The 16,544-nt window shown below is 47.7% G+C and overlaps 1 protein-coding gene across 1 annotated transcript in view; it reads left to right on the top strand.

The window, feature by feature from the left end:
• Positions 1–16,544, top strand: part of CDH23 (cadherin related 23) — a 1,152,220-nt gene that overhangs the window by 1,093,664 nt on the left and 42,012 nt on the right. Inside the window, exon 40 of the mRNA XM_078641088.1 lies at positions 1,874–1,934. Coding sequence (XP_078497214.1) covers positions 1,874–1,934 — 61 coding nt within the window. The remainder of the gene's footprint in view (positions 1–1,873; positions 1,935–16,544) is intronic.

Below are 16,544 nucleotides of genomic sequence, written 5' to 3'. Positions count from 1 at the left end.
AATCCTCAGCCTGGAATACTACCAGTCGATTTGTAAGGGTTTTGTACAGGTGGATTGTGGGAATTGAAGTCTCACACTTTCAAGGACCCTCTTGGAGATTCCAGACCCTTGGATTGTGTGTGGAACACTTTGGACCCACAAGAAGGAATTCAGGAAGGAGTTCTAACAGGGTCAAGCCTGCTGGAGAGGGCTGCACGCGTCTGGTGAGAGATCCTCCAGAACAATTGCTAAATGTGAATTTGTCCCTGTCAGAGACAACGAAATGACCAAAAGTAGCACTGTTGGTTTCTAAGCACTAGAAAGTGACTACTCTTTAACAATTCATATCCCTGGCTCCATACAGTGGATTGTTTTCATTTTGGTGTCATTTAAAAGATAAAAATGTTTCCTATTGTTATAAATTGGTGTTGTGTATTACTTTTTTACTGAATTGTTGTTTTTCAATGCTTTACATACATGTTTTTGAAGTTAAGCCTGCCTGCTTGCATCTAATAATTTTCTAAGACCTGTTGTTAGCCCTGTATTGTTTCAGTGGTATTATTGCCTTTGGTGAATGCATATCTGCCGCTACTAATGATCCACTTTCCAACAGTCAAGCGCTAATGTATCTGGAAAATCATATGTTTTATAAATATCCAAATGGAACAATGATGTTACGACCAAACTTGCACTTTCAAATGCCATTTTTACCATGATGCTAAGGATCACGCCACTGCACAAATGCATTAAAGACATGTCTTGCGTGAAATTTTACTTGAAGCACAACTTCTAGAACAAGTTTGTAAGTTCAGAATACTGTCCAAGGATAAGAAGCGTAAAATGCGTAATTTCACAGAAATTGCACACGAAAATATCCTGCAATATTACGTCTTCACATTTTATAGCCTCATCCTTTTCAGGCTACGATTTCAGAGAGCTATTCAACTACAACTGTCTTTGCGCAGAATCATAGAGCTGTTTGAGTTGTTCCCTCCTAGTTAGTCCCCACTGCATATATTATCATGGGCATGGTGCTTCGTCATGCAAAGTCTTTTAGTGCTTCACTTGTGTATGCTTTTCCATGCAAAATATATTTTCATGGGGAAGCTGAATGGTGCGGCTGTTTGTGTTACCATACGTCGTGCTGGCACCGGCACAAATCAATATCTAAACCTAGTTTTTCAAAAATTAAATAAATATGTCTATATCTGAATGTTTGAGGTATTTACATAGTGGAACCTACCCAACAGGCAGCAGAATACTGTACAAGGTGAAAGGAAAAGGCAGAGTTGATGTGAGATTGGAGAAGTGTCTGGTTTCGTAGAGCAAAAATTGCCTGCTACTGCATCATGATGTAGTGTTCTTTGAAACGGAGTGTTTTCAACTCTTACCTAAATTGTAGCAGGGTTGAGTCAGTCCAGGCGGATACAGAATTGCTGATCCAGATCCCAGTTGTAGAGACAGAGAAGGCCGTTGATGTGTTTTCTTTCTTTATGTAATTCGTAATATCTTTTCCAACGGTGTCCAGTCTGGGGTGTACCGAGATCAAGCAATTACCCACAGTGCAGGGCCAGGAGCTTGCACACAGTGTTGCCATCTTCCTTTAGCTGGTTCAGATCAAGCAGGATTTTTTAAACGCTCAGCCACCTTGCCTCTCAGACAAAAGTATCTTCTGTTGTTCTCACAAGTTGTAGCTATGACATACAAGAGTAGCCATTTCTTAGTAATTGAAGGTTTATAGAAATAATGAATATAAATCCATGCAAAAATCAACCAAGTTTGCTGAAATATACATAGAGAATGAGTGTTTTGGTTTTAGGTGGAAGACAGCAATTCATTGGGAGGTTTTCATTTATAATGGCACATATTTTAACTATGTCTGTTTTTTGTACAGGTAACCGGGGTTTCATGGACATCCTGGATATGCCCAACACTAACAAATATTCATTTGAAGGGTAAGTGACCAAACACTGTTATATGCAATTTTTACAGTTCCGTCCCAAGCAGCTGCAGTTGTGAACACTATGTTGGACCATGATAGGGTGGAGTATTTGGAACCTGGTATATTAGGATTACCCATCAAGGTATTCTCTGCATTGTGATAGGAGTCACTGATCAGTGTATGAACATTTCAGCATGGATGTTCGGGTGAATCTTTGAAATCTTAATTAGGCTTTGGTTTCAAACTCCATCTAAGAATTTGGCTGTCTTTGTTTATCACTATTTCCAATAATGATGGCTCTATACTCCAGCATTCCATGCACTCAAAGACACTGGTTTTCAATATTGTCCACTGTATAGGGGATAAAGTTTCCCTAACTGTGCATTAGCAGGATATTGCAAGATAGGAAGGAGTTGTTGAATGTAAAGTTATGAACCCCTAGTCCAAGTTCCTTTAAAAGGTTACAGAAGTTCAAGGTGATCTACAATATCCTTTTCACGTAGGGTTGAGTGTTTTTAATCTATATAATGTATGGCTAATCGACCTTGCCTGCTTTTCTGATGATACTGTGTTCTCCTAACTTATTCCCTAGTTACCAAGGGACAATGTCATCTGCTACACCTTAAGGGAGTCCTTTAGCAAGATCATTTTGCATGCTGAATGTGTGAGCAACCTCATAAATTAAACTACAACGTCTGGAATGCAACATGTTACTGAAAAGAAAAGGCTTTGTGAAGGTGTCACACATGACAATGCGCAAGTTTTTTTTTAAAAATCAGCAACTCAGGGGCATATTACCAAGCAATAGCGATAATTATCGCTATTGCTTGGTTAGAGACAAAAATTTACCGCAGAGCTGCGGCGATTTTTATCGCAGATGAACCTTGGTATTACCAAGGTTTATCGCAAATGCGATAAAAAACGGCCGCAATGCATGAATATCGCTGAAAAGTCAGCGATATTCATGCATTACCGAGCTAATGCTCTTAGCCATGTTATCCACCTCCCATTGGATAACATGGCTAAGAACTGCTCAGGGGCAGGTGTTAGCTTTTGGAGATATTCGCGCTTAGCGCGAATATCTCCAAAAGTTGGTAATAGGAGATACCGATGTTAGCGACTGTTTCCAGTCGCTAACATCTTGACACGCCCACTTTGCATGTCATTAGTGATAAATATCACTGACATGCAAAGTGGGGCCCAAGATGGTCGCTATCTCCTAATAGCTGTCGCTAACTGGTGTTAGCGACAGCTAGGTAATAGGGAGATAATTTTATCTCCGCTTTCTTGGCTTTTAAAGCCAAAAAAGCGGAGATAAACCCCCTTGATAATATGCCCCTCAGTACCTACAATAACGCAAGTTCTTAGCAGGAAAAAAATATAGAAACTGGTTTAAAAACAACACATTGAGGCAAAAAACACTTTCATGCATCCCTGACTAAATAATGTTCAATATTGTGGAAATGTGATCGGTTTGAGAGTAGGCATTCTCTGGTAAGGCCAGCTTACACTGATAATAGTAAGTATAAATGTGAAATTTGTCTCACATGACTGAGTATGGCACTGGGCTCGGGTTCAAGTACAGCCTTCATATGAGCCTGAACTAAGACTGATTTTCTGAATTGCTTTGTATACATGTTTGAGGAGACTTCTAGAATGGAAAAAAGCTAGAAGAGGAGTCAGTCGTCGAGGAAGTTGGGGTTGTTGGGATGGAGCCCCTTATTTCTTTGCTGCTGCCGTGAGGAGCTGCAAGTGTTAAATTTCTAATGCCAGGCGGCACCTAAAACTGTTAACGATTAGAGGCCATAGTCAAATCTAGAAGCAGTAAAGTTCTTTCCTTTTTTGTTGATGACTGGAGTGCATCACTGTTGAAGAAACTTGTAGTCAAATTGATCAGCTGGTGTTTGGATTTCCTCCATTTTCTTTAATTTGGACAAATATTTTGTTTTAATATGAGTAGACTGTGATAGTACCTAGCAAAATCAGCTCTAGAGACCCAAGCCCCTGGTACAACAGCGCCCTCCATGCCCTGAAGGTAGTTTGTAGGCGGGCGGAAAGAGCTTGGCGGCGGACCTATGAGGCTGATTTAAAAGCTGCATATGTCGCCTCCGTCAGGAGCTATCATCGGGCAATATGTCGAGCGCGCGCGGCATATTATGCTTCCGAAATCCGTAACAGCTCTAATCCATCAAAGATTATCTTCAGGGCTATGAAGGACCTCCTGGTGAAACGGCCTCCCTCTGCGGTTGTGGGATCCACCGCTCATTGTGAATCCCTTGCCACCTACTTTCTGGGAAAGGTCCAGGATATTTATCGGGCCTTCCCTAGCATAGGTAATGACCGGGAAACTCAGAATGGGGCCCTAGTCCATTCTCCTCTGCTCTCATTTCCTCCACTCCTTCTAGAGGGATTTGACAAACTTGCTTTGCGAGTTAAGTCTGGATCTCCTTTGGACCCAGTAAAACCAGCCTTGTTCAGAGATCAGGCTTTTATGGGACGTACGGTTGTGCGTTCCTTAGTCAACCTCTCGCTGGAGTCGGGTGTGGTCCCAACCAAGTGGAAGCAGGCGGTGGTGTCCCCAATCATTAAGAAACCTACCCTGGACCCTTCAAAACCGGAAAGTTATCGCCCCATCTCACTGCTACCCTGGCCGGCAAAGATAACGGAGGCCCATGTTAACATCATCTTGTCGGAACATCTCGCCCGGACCAATGTCCTTGATCCCACGCAACATGGCTTCCGTGCTGGGCACAGCACGGAAACTGCCCTTCTTGTGATGGTTGAACAACTCCGAGCGGTGCTGGATGCTGGTCAGACGGCGGCGCTGATATTATTAGATCTCAGCGCCGCCTTCGACACGGTCTCCCATACCATCCTTTTGCATCGGCTCGAGGACTGTGTCGTTGGCGGCCGGGCTCTGCAGTGGTTCCGCTCTTTCCTTGACGACCGTTCCTTCTGTGTGGCCACCCCTCCTTTTAAGTCCAATTTCCAGCCACTGGCCATGGGGGTTCCGCAGGGGTCCTCGCTGAGTCCCACGTTATTCAATCTATACGTGAGACCGCTGGCTGAGGTCGCTAGGCAGTGGGGCTTGACCCTGGTCTCCTACGCAGACGCTACTCAGCTAGCGGTTACTCTCAGCGGGGACGCGGAGCCAGATGCCCCCAGGTTTCAGAATGGACTGAAGGCGGTGGCCAGCTGGTTGACAGTTAACTGTCTCCAGCTTAATGCCACCAAAACAGAGGTTATGGTCGTCGGGAAGGAGGTGGACCTGTGGGGGGACAAATGGTGGCCGCCGGAACTGGGACCAACTCCGACCCCGGTGTCTGAGCTGAAAAACCTGGGAGTTTGGCTGGATGCCGGCCTTACCTTTGTCGGCCACACCAAAAAAACAGCCGCCTGCTGCTTCGGCTTGCTGCGAGGACTACGACCTATCCTCAAATACTTTGATGCTCCTACCAGGAAGGTGGTGATCCAGGCCACTGTCATCTCACGCCTGGATTACGCCAGCTCTCTCCTGGTTGGAGCAAATCAGGCGGAATTTACTCGTTTACAACGAGTACAAAATGCGGCGGCCAGAGCGATTGTTGGTTTGCCCAAATTTTGCTCGGTGTCCAATGTTCTCCGCTCCCTTCACTGGCTCTCAGTGAGGAAGCGAATCCATTTTAAGGTTCTTTGCTTAACCTTTAAAATTTTGAAAGGTATTGGCCCCCAAATTCTGTCCAATCTTGTTTCCTTTTACATACCCACGCGTGCCCTTCGCTCTCAAGGTCAGGCCCTCACCGTGGTTCCTAGATTTAGGCTTAGCCGCTCCGGAGGGCGTTCCTTCCGCGTCAAAGCGGCTACCATCTGGAATTCTTTGCCCTTAGATATCCGCCAGATGGAGGATCTCATGCTTTTTAGGAGAGCAGTTAAAACTTTTCTGTTTTAAACCCAGTTACTTTTTACGCCTATTCTGTTCTTGTTGTGTTATTGTCCTACCTTGTCGCTGCGCCAGGACGCTCCTTAGCTCGAGCAGCTGTGCGCATAACAAATAAAGATAACATAACATAACATAACATAGAATCATCCTCCACTGGATGGAGGGTGAAATATATTTCGGTAGCCAATAATGGTTGATGTTTCTGTGACTGAGTGCATGGAAAATCAGAGAGACCGAATATAAGTTTACTGTTTTGTTGTCAAAAGCGTTAGGGAATTAAATTATTTTGGACATATGTGTTTAAAGCAAGCTGCTCCGTATCTGGGATGGAAGACAAACATAGAGGTGTTTGAGCGACATGGGAGTGGTTGGGAAGTGTTATGGGAACGATGGTAGGAATGATAGAAGGATGCTAGAAAGGAATAGTTTGAGGGTATGAACAACATTGTGAATGGGGCCAGGAGTTGACTGATGAAGCCCAAAATGTGTTTTATAATAAATGAGACAGCACTGCAGTTGGGAGGGTCTTCAACAAAGATGTTGAAGTCACAGGTGACGATGATTCTCTAATTATTCTTAAAGATGATGGAGGTGAAATCTATACATTCTAAAATAATTAATTTTAAATGAATTGCAGTATCTACCTGCTGGGTGGTGGCCTGTGGGAAGAAAAGTAGGGGGCAAGTTTAGAGCATGGAATCACTGGTTCCTGGCAGTGATACCTCTCCTGCACCGCACTGTTCTGACTTCCTTGGCCCAGAACTTGGCTAACATGCAAAGATTAGAATTAGAGGCCCATGTTTGCAAGCATTCTTGGTTCTAGGTCAGTTGCTGACCAGGATTGCCTGCTGCAGAAGAAATTTCTGTTTGGAAATAGAGAAGTAAACATCAAGTGCACTGTTCACACAGGACCCGGTGTGCTTCCCGATCCCCATAGTATCAATTTTACGGGCAGGTAATGTTCATGGAGAGCTTAATTGCTTTTCACTAAAGGCTGTGAGGAAGACAGGAAGAACGTAATTTGAAGAGGTGAAGGGAAGGGTATTAGTGAAGGGTATTAGCTTACTGATGATCAACGATAAAGGCAAGCAAAATGTATAAGACTTGGATTTAGAGCTTGCCAGCTGTAGTAAATTGTAACTAGGGGGTAGATGTATCAAGATTCCATTTTGCGATTTCTAAATAGCGATTTTTAAGGAATCGCTATTTAGAAATCGCAAAATGGAATGTATGTAGAAAATTGCTATTTTTTAGCGATTTCTTAGTCTTCCTTATTTGCGAATTCGCGATTTGCGAATTCGCAATTAAGGAATAATTTCCCATGCATTCCTATGGGCCAGGAGGCCCATAGGAATGATTGTGAAATATTTCTTAATTTGCGTATCGCAATTTGCGAATTCGCAAATTGAGAATAATTTCAAGGGTGCAGGGGTGTCTCAAAGACACCCTTCTGTACCCCTGAAATGTACATGTGTGTGCATATGGCGCACATACATGCCCTAAGGGCATGTATGTGCATTGCATGCCACCTTCACAAATGCCAAATAGGGCATTTTTAAATGAAATCGCAAATAACCACCAACTACAAGTTGGTGGTAATTTGCGATTTCTTAACACAAATTCGCAATTTCTAAAACCCACATACATCGCATTTAAGGAATTGCAAAATTTGCGATTCCTTAAAAGCTTAAGCAAAATAAGGAATCGCAAATGTTTGAGATTCCTTATTTTGCGATTTTGTGATACATTTCTAAAAATGCAAAAAAGCCTTTTGCGATTCGCAAAGGCCGAATTTCGGCCTTTGCGAATCGCAAAAGGCTTGATACATCTACCCCTTGATCTGTTGTCTCAAAAAAACTTGTTCTAATGATATCAAGAACATTCAAAAGAAGGTACATCATGACCCACATTGTTAAACTAAAGTAAAGCCTAATTGTTCGTGCAGGACTGACACTTGGCCAGATGAGAGAGTATAACATAGGTCACAGCTTCAAGGCCTGAATTGATAAAGTGAGCATTACACGTGTTAATTTAAGTCTCTGCCGGAGTTTTGGGGTGACTGGTGTCTTAAATAGTTAAAATACTGAAGCAGTGGTATTTTATCACACTGGATAGTGGTAAATGGTTGATTGTCACTCGAACTTTAAAGGCATGTGCGTCTCAACGCGGGGAAGTCAGGTTTCTCATTGTGAGTGGTCGCGCATGCCCGCAACCGCTCGCGATGCGTAACTACCAGTTCGCGTTGAGAAAGCTGCAGCTCGAGTAAAAATCTACTCGAGCAGCAGAGAAGTACAGCTCACACTGTGCAAGATGTCGTTTTCAATGATTGCACAGTGTCGGATGCTTGTCCGCACTGTGCAATTATTGAAAATGACTTCTTGCACAGTGCGAACATGCTACTACGCAGTCTGCGAAGTGCTACTCGTAGCTCGCGTAGTGCGAAGTGCACTTTGCATAGCTACGCGTAGCTCTACTTTGCGAACTACGCCCACCCCTAAAAAATAACAAACCACATCACCATCACAAAGAAATGCCACAAAAAATATATGCAATACTTTGGTCACACTTTACCACCTCCAGCAATGTGTTTTCCTAACACAAAAAGTGTCTGCATCACGCCCTACCTAAATTTACCACCAACAACATGAAATAGCTCCACTTTGTGGTATGGCCACAAATGTCGACTCATTGATCAACTACATTGGATTTCAAATTAACTTATATGTTTTTCAGCAAATATTAAACTGAGACAGGAACAAGCTCAGAAGTAACAAAGTGTATACACCAATAATCAGAGAGGCATCATAATCAACATACAAATATAGAGCATTGCAGTAGTCTCAACGAGAAATAATCAAAGCCACTGCGCTGATTTGCAGAGCTCTGCTGGCATAAATGGGAAGATCTTTTTCAAACATCTAAGGATGTACAAACAAGTAACTGTAATGTGGTTAACCTGCCCATTAAAAGTCAAATAATTATTTAAAAAAACACCAACATTTTTGACTGACTCCACTGGGGTGGGTAGTGGACCACACAATGGAGGCCACCAAAGTTCAGACCAGATGGGCTGCTGAGCCCCAAAAACCAGGACCTCGATTTTGTCTGCATTCAACTTTAAAAAAATGTGTTTCATCCAGTTACTGATTCCTGCCATGCATTTCTTAAACCTATCTTGCACCAGAGGGATGCTGTCAGCTATTGACATGATAATGTGCATGTCATCAGCATACAACAGAACCTGGAATCCAAAATAGTGCACCAGGGCAGCTATGCGAGAGACATGGGGACTGAGAAGGATAGGGCTGAGTGAGGAGCCTAGAGGCACCCCACAAGGAAGGCTGAAAGCCTTACCCCCAAACTGTCTGCAGCTGACAACTGTCTATGAGGAAGGAGTGTAGAAGACTGAGTGCCTTGTAACCCACCGCTAGGTGCTGAAAGTGTTGGACCATATGCTTAGGAGATACTGTATCGAAGGCTGCCGACAGGTACAGCATAACCAGAATAGCGCCCCCACCATGGTCTGTCTGGCCTTGGATGATGTCTCCTGCCAATAATATCACAATCTTAGTGCTGAGCCCACTCCTAAATCCAGTCTGAGATGAATCAAAGAAGGGGCGTGGCTTGGGCTCCGATGTAGGCGGCAGCGGTCTCCGGAGCTCCTCCGTGACCGCCCTTCTCCCGCACTGATCCTGACACCTATACCAGGCCCCCGATCCCGTGATGTGGAGCGGAAAGCCCGGTGAGCACAGCCGAAGGAGCGTGAGGCGCTAACGAGTGCTACAAACAGGGCAGAACAAACTTTCCCCGCACTCGGAGAGGCCCGCTGCACAGAGACTTAAAATGGCGACCAGCGGTTGCGAGGGAGACGCCTGACCAAGAGTCGCCTGCCGCCACAGGGGGGCCTTGGGAGTGCCCTGATTGCGCCAATGAGACACAAACTGGAGGAGGCAGACCCCCGCGGCTACCTACAGGAAGGAGATGGCGAGTTTGGGCGTTTGGTCCTCCTTTGCTGGCCCGCTGCGCGTTGCCTGACCCCAAAATGGCGGCGCACACGCTGTGATTTGGCGCCCATTTCTTTGTTGTTGGGGGAGATTTCGGCTTGGCGACTGGAGGGCAGCACCCCCTTAATTGTGGATGGAGTGAGCAGGGGTGCGCTGGAGACTACCCCGAGGCTGGGGAAGGGGGACCGCTAACTGACCTCGCAGCGTCCCCCCTGCCTGCGTGCTCCTCATGGTGGACCTCATAATTGATCAGACCTGCGCAGCAGAGCATAGACCTGGGAACAAGTTGAGCAGACACCGGAGCAGCGTGGTGGCTGCTGTGACCTCCTTGGAACCAAGGTGAGAGGAGGGAACTGGGGGCGACACTCCGGGGAGGTACTCTTGACTGCAGGTGCAGGAGACCATTGCCCGAATTTCTTAGAGAGATTATAGCTGAGGAGAGACATGAGGTCTGTACGGCTGGCATGACCTGAGGAGCATTGGCGGAATCTGGTACACACTGCGGAGCTGAGCGATGTAGCTACTTCGGGAACTGGAATACTTGGGGCTTACTGCCGGCTGCCATGCTTCCGGTTTGACTGTACCGAGAGCTGGTGGGGAGCGCCCAGTGGAGAGCCCTGTGCGGACCTGCCTGGACCTGCGAAGAGTCATCGGATCCCCACCCGAGGGGAAGTGAGCGCATAGACTCCGTTGCTCTGGTCAACTATTACCACCTGTGGTCTTCAGGATGGGCAGAGTGTCCAGGAAGAAGGGATTTGAGGTGTTGCAGATCGAGGAATCGGGACACAACATGAATGAAGAGGAATCTACACCTGGGGGTAGTGCACCCACACAGCCCGGGGACCCTTCCTTGGGTGACATCATGCAAGCCATCATAGCCTCGAGGGAGGCACTGGAGAAGAGGATGGATGCCATCGGCTTGGATCTTTCCCTGCTAACAGATGACCACCGGAAACTCAAAGAGCGGGTGGCGTCTAACGAGACCACCATGAAAGTCATTCCGGATACGGCCGCCACCTTGCAAAATACACTGAATGAGGTGGTGCATAGGGTCAACGTGTTGGTAGTGAGAGCAGAAGACAGCGAAGGGCGCTCCAGGCGCAACAACCTCCGCATAGCGGGAGTCTCGGAGTGAGAGGAAGGATCTGATGCAGCACAGTTCTTGGAGACATGGCTAAAAGCGGAGGTGATGCTGGGGGGCCTATCCCCATTTTACACGCTGGAACGCGCACACAGGGTTCCGGCTCGCCCACCAAGACCTGGGGCCCCACCCCACCCAATGGTGGTGAGACTCCTACACTACCGAGACCGGGATTTTATTCTGCAGAGGGCTAGGGAGCTACAGAATTTGCGCATTGGGAACAGCAAAGTAATGATCTTCCCGGACTATACTAGAGAGGTGCAGCGCCAAGGAGCCTCTTTCTTAGCAGTTAAACGGAAATTGTGTCAACTAAGTCTCCCTTATGCAATGCTGTTCCCGGCCCGGCTACGAGTGTCTGCTGACGGGGGTGCGCACTTTTTCCTCACGCCGCAGGCTGCCTGGGACTGGCTGGAAACCCAGGGGGAGCCAGGTGAGCGCTCGCCACCTGCGGCCTCGCCTCGAAATCGCTCACCCACCACACTGCCGACACAAAGGCCTGTCTCTCCCACAGACTGGCGCCAGGAGCGAGACAAGGCGTTTTTTGCGGTAGCAGCCATTAGCCAGGGAGCTCTTAGCCCACCCAGTAGCAACTCAGAGTGTGTGAAGAGTGGAGCGGAGAGCCCCAGTTCAAGCAGCACCCATGGGCTCTCGGTTGCAGATCTTCCAGTGGCTATTCCGCAAACGTCGGATGGAATGTTCGGGTGAGGGGGCAGCAGGGGCAACGTGACAGAATCTATGAGGTATCTGCGCTGACTATTGGTCCTCAAGACTCCTTTATTGTGTGGGGGCGGGCTGACCGAGCGCACTACAGGAGGCATGGGGGGGCCTGGTTGGAGGTATTAGACTACAAGGGAAGGGGGTTGGGGGAGTATCTGGGGCCATTGGGTTGAAGCTCCAAGCAGCCTTATCTGGGTAGATTTTGTAAGCACATTTTCATCATTTGGATGGGGATGCCTCGTTGGGTGCCTGTCCTGGGAGGGGGATTTGGGCATGTTTTACTTAAGGGTTTTTGTTCAGGGGAACCAGGCATGTCACGTGGGTAGGAGCTGTGGAACATTGTCAATGTCATTGTAAGCAATGGGACCCACATTAGGCTACACATGTCTCAATGGAATGTACGGGGCATGCGCACTATGATTAGGCGCCACAAGATACATTCATTCTTAACTCGTAGGGGCATACACGTCGCATTCCTCCAGGAAACCCACCTCATCGCGAAAGAAGGGAAAGACCTACAACGCCGTTGGAGGGGTCAGGTTTATTACACTACATATTCTGCATATGCGAGGGGGGTGCTAATTTGGATCAGAGCTGGGGTTCCATTCCAATGCACGACACAATTGATTGACCCAGAGGGCAGATATGTGGTGATCCAGGGAAAACTAAATGGGAGGGACCTTACGCTGGGATGTATATATGCACCTAATGTGGTCCAACCTGCCTTTTTCTCTCTTCTATCACACAAGCTAGCGACAGTCCTTGCAGGGCCACTGTTACTTGGGGGGTGATTTTAATTGTATCACGGATATTGACCTGGATCACTCACACCCCCCCTCCCGAATGCACCAGCACATAAACTAGCAGAGGCGCGTAATACCTGGCAACAGACCTGGGGATTAGTAGACACTTGGTGGGCCCAACACCCATTGATCAAGGATTACTCCTTTTTCTCCGCCTTGCACGAATTACACATCCGCCTTGGCGCCTTCTTATGCTCCCCAGATGTACACGGGGAGATTTGCAGTAGTGAATATCTCACTAGAACTATTTCTGACCATAATCCGTTGCTGGTCCAGCTGAGATGGTCATGACTGCGCCTCAAAATCCCCACCTGGAGATTGCGACCGGAAGCGCTTGACGATCAAGACTTCCGAACCAACATTGCAACGGCTATTGCAGAATATTTCCAGTTCAATGAGGGGACTGCTGGGGCGATAACCGTGGAGTGGGATGCCTGTAAAACGGTCGTTGGAGGGAGATGTATTTCGGCTGTGGCTGGGACCCGGAAGGTCCTCATGCAAGATATCCAAAGAGATGATGACCACTTGCGCGCCCTGGAGATGGAGCGCCCTGAAAATCCGGCAAAGCAGGATGAATTATTAGAAGTCAAAGAAGCAGTGGCAGCGAATGTAGAGCGCCTGCGGTGCTTCGATTACAAAAAATATGTCACACGGGCGCACTCGGAGCGAGATAAGTCGGGGGCCCTCCTGGCCTGGTTGGCCAATCCGGCTCGTCGCGGCTCAATCATACTGGAGCTGCGAGACCAGATGGGGGTAGCCTGCTTTGATCAGCAGGGGATAAATGATTTGTTTTTTGATTACTACACAGAGCTTTATCGCAGCAGAATACTCCCTTCTGAGTAAGAATTACAGAACTTTACGGAGGGTCTGAGCCTGCCAGAGCTGGGCGACGAGGACGTGAAACTGCTGGGGCGAAGGATTGAGGTACGGGAGGTGCGAGTAGCCATCAAAAGTATGGTCCGTAATAAAACTCCGGGCTCGGATGGCCTCCCAGTAGAATTTTATCTCGCTTACATTGATCTCCTTGCCCCTCGCCTCACGCACTTTATATAATGAGGCCAAGAGGATAGGTAGATTGCCGGACTCCACTAGGGAGGCGATCATTATTCCTTTACTAAAGCCAGGCAAACAACCTTGGGATAGAAAGGCCTACCGCTCGCTGTCCATGCTCAACTTAGACTACAAAATCCTGTGCAGGATACTAGCAATTTGGCTGTTTCCCCACATGCCCACCCTAATAAATGTCGACCAATCTGGGTTCATCCCAGCTCGCAACACAGCGCTTAATATACGAAGGCTCCTACACATCTTGGAGGCGGATTCCTATGAGGTGGATAATGCGTCGATATTTGCTGTAGATATCGAAAAAGCCTTCGACAGCTTAGAGTGGAAGTACCTATTTCATGTAATGCAACGGAAGGGCCTTTGCCCCGATTTTTTGCGATGGACGGCTCTATTGTACGCAGATTCGACCGCCAGAGTCAGAACGGGAGGGGTGATTTCTGAGGCATGCAAGGTGGGGAGGGGCACGCGGCAAGGGTGGCCCCTCTCCCCATTATTATTCGCTATGGCGGTGGAGCCCCTGGCGGCACATGCTCGATTGGGGCGGGCGTACCGAGGCCTCGAAGTTTATGGTCAGATCCACCATATCACACTTTATGCGGATGACCTCTTAATGTTCCTGGCAGATACAGGCGAGGCACTGCAGGGGGCGAAGTCCCTGCTGCGGACCCTGAGTTCAGTAGCTGGCTTAAAGGTCAATTGGGCGAAATCGTGCCTCTTCCCTGTGCGCAAAGGCAGAATTTGCCCTCAGACCATTGACGGGGTGAACTGGGTAGAGAGATGTCTGCCCTACTTGGGCAAGGTGATCTATCACAAGCAGGAAGATATACTTGAGGGGAACGTCTGGAAGGCGATCAGGAGAGCCATGGCTAACTTTGACTTCTGGGGTACTTACCGTTGTCAGTAGCGGGACGCGTGGCGCTACTCAAAATGGTGACCCTTCTGCGGTTACTATACTTCTTTAGAGCCTTTCCGATCTCAATTCCGGCAGCCTATTTTAAGCGGCTCAGGGCGATGATCAGCTCTTTTCTGTGGGGTACGGGCAGGCGCAGAGCGGCCCTCAACACACTTATGCAGCCCCGAGCGGAGGGAGGACTAGCGGTCCTGGACTATGAAACGTATTACATAGCAGCCCAGCTCCAATGGCTCACACAATGGGTAGCGAGGGCCACTAGGGAAGAGGGTGCACCAGGAGAGCTGTCAGGCCCCCTGATCGTACTATCTCGCATAGTATTGTGACTTCCGCTCGGGAACACATACCTTACCCGGGAATTTGCCACAGCCCGGAAATGTTGGAATAGATACCTGCGAAGAGGGTCTATAGGAACCCCTTACGCCCCTGACATACCATTGAAGATGTGCAGGGTTCTACCACATGGGGGCACCTGGCAGAGGTTGGAGGCCTGGGAACAACAGGGATTATTGAAGATAGGAGACCTGTACGAGGACGGTGCCCTGATACCTTTTGACGACCTCCGAGATCGATATGAGCTGCTTGTTGCTTCACACTGCACTCACGTCCGCGGTTCGAAAATACTGGAAGGCGGGCCTCACAGAACCACCTACTTCCATGGGCTGCCAATATGTTGTAGTGGCCATGGGCACCATCAAGGCAGTAACATCTTTATACAGGCGCATGACACAAAAACCCCTACCCCCATTAACAGCCCTGAAGACGAAGTAGGAAACTGACATAGGGAAGGACATCCCAGACACAACATGAAATGGGATAGTAGAGAGGGCCTGGAAAAGCACGCGAAACGCGCGATTCCAGTTAGTGCATTTTCACATCCTACATAGGGCATACTTAACACCGTCCGCTTACATAAGTATTTCCTAACCCAGTCAGCGTCTTGCCCAAGGTTCGCAGTGGTTGAAGCTGATTTCAAACACATGTTGTGGGATTGTCCGTCTCTTGACTCTTTTTGGAGGGGGGTGATGGCCCTATTGATGGATGTAACAGAGAGAGACCTACAACCCTCCATGGCACACTGTATCCTCCATTGGTTTCCCCACACCTCAAAGAACAAAATCACTAGCAAATTCATAGACCTGGTTTTCCTGCTAGCCAAGAGAACAATAACCTCCCAGTGGAAAGCGAAAAAGGGCCCTAGTTTGGATAAATGGAGGGATGAACGTTGAAAGTGAGCCGACTGTGAGGGCGCTGTCCGGCTACAAATTGCACACAGAACGGGTAATGAAAAGACGTTGGAGAGGGCGAGAGCCTGGGGAAGGCTGGTCATGGAACTTACAGCCCCTGAAGATGAGGATGTTGATGCCCCAGCGAATAGTCCCGAGGCATGCCCACCATAGCATATCGCAGCACTTGCTGGGGTTCCACCGTGGGCTGTCAACACAATGCTGCCCCTACCCGCATGCGAGACGCTTCCTACCACGGTGCTTCCATTGATCCCGTTGCTTGATACGTTCAGGGTTTTGTGCCTATTTGCGTTCCAGTGAGGGGACCACTATGACACGCCTGGGGGGTACGAGGGAGGGGGGGGGATTGTTGGGGGTGACTGAGGTTGGTTTGGGGTCGGGGTGGGGGGTGCAGCTGTTAATGGACACTTATACGGCATACACACATGAATTGCACTGAAACTGGTGAAACAAACTGAATGCAGACGAGACAATGGACTTTCCTGCTGAAAGGTATTGATTAACTAGTGAATACCATGTGGAATGCAGATGAATATGGCTGTTATGATTCTCACAAGTACGGCATAGTACTCTGTTGTCAAACTAATAAAAATTGTTTTAAAAAAATGAATCAAAGGAATCATGGGAATCGATGAATGTCATCAGCTCCTGATTAATATATTTCTGCAAAATAATGGTAGGAGTAGGCAGTAAGGAAAATGAATAAATATTTTTGAGGTGTTCCAAATGTAAATTGGGTTTCTTTGGCAGAAGGATGACAGTGGCTTCTTTCCATTGGCTGGGATAAACTCCCGCTTCCAGTATCTGATTAAAGGTC

Source organism: Lissotriton helveticus, chromosome 5_1 (genome assembly GCF_964261635.1).
Source record: "Lissotriton helveticus chromosome 5_1, aLisHel1.1, whole genome shotgun sequence".
In the NCBI taxonomy this organism is placed as follows: domain Eukaryota; kingdom Metazoa; phylum Chordata; class Amphibia; order Caudata; family Salamandridae; genus Lissotriton; species Lissotriton helveticus.
Note: the sequence above shows the minus strand (reverse complement) of the source record. Positions and strands in the feature narration are given on the sequence as shown.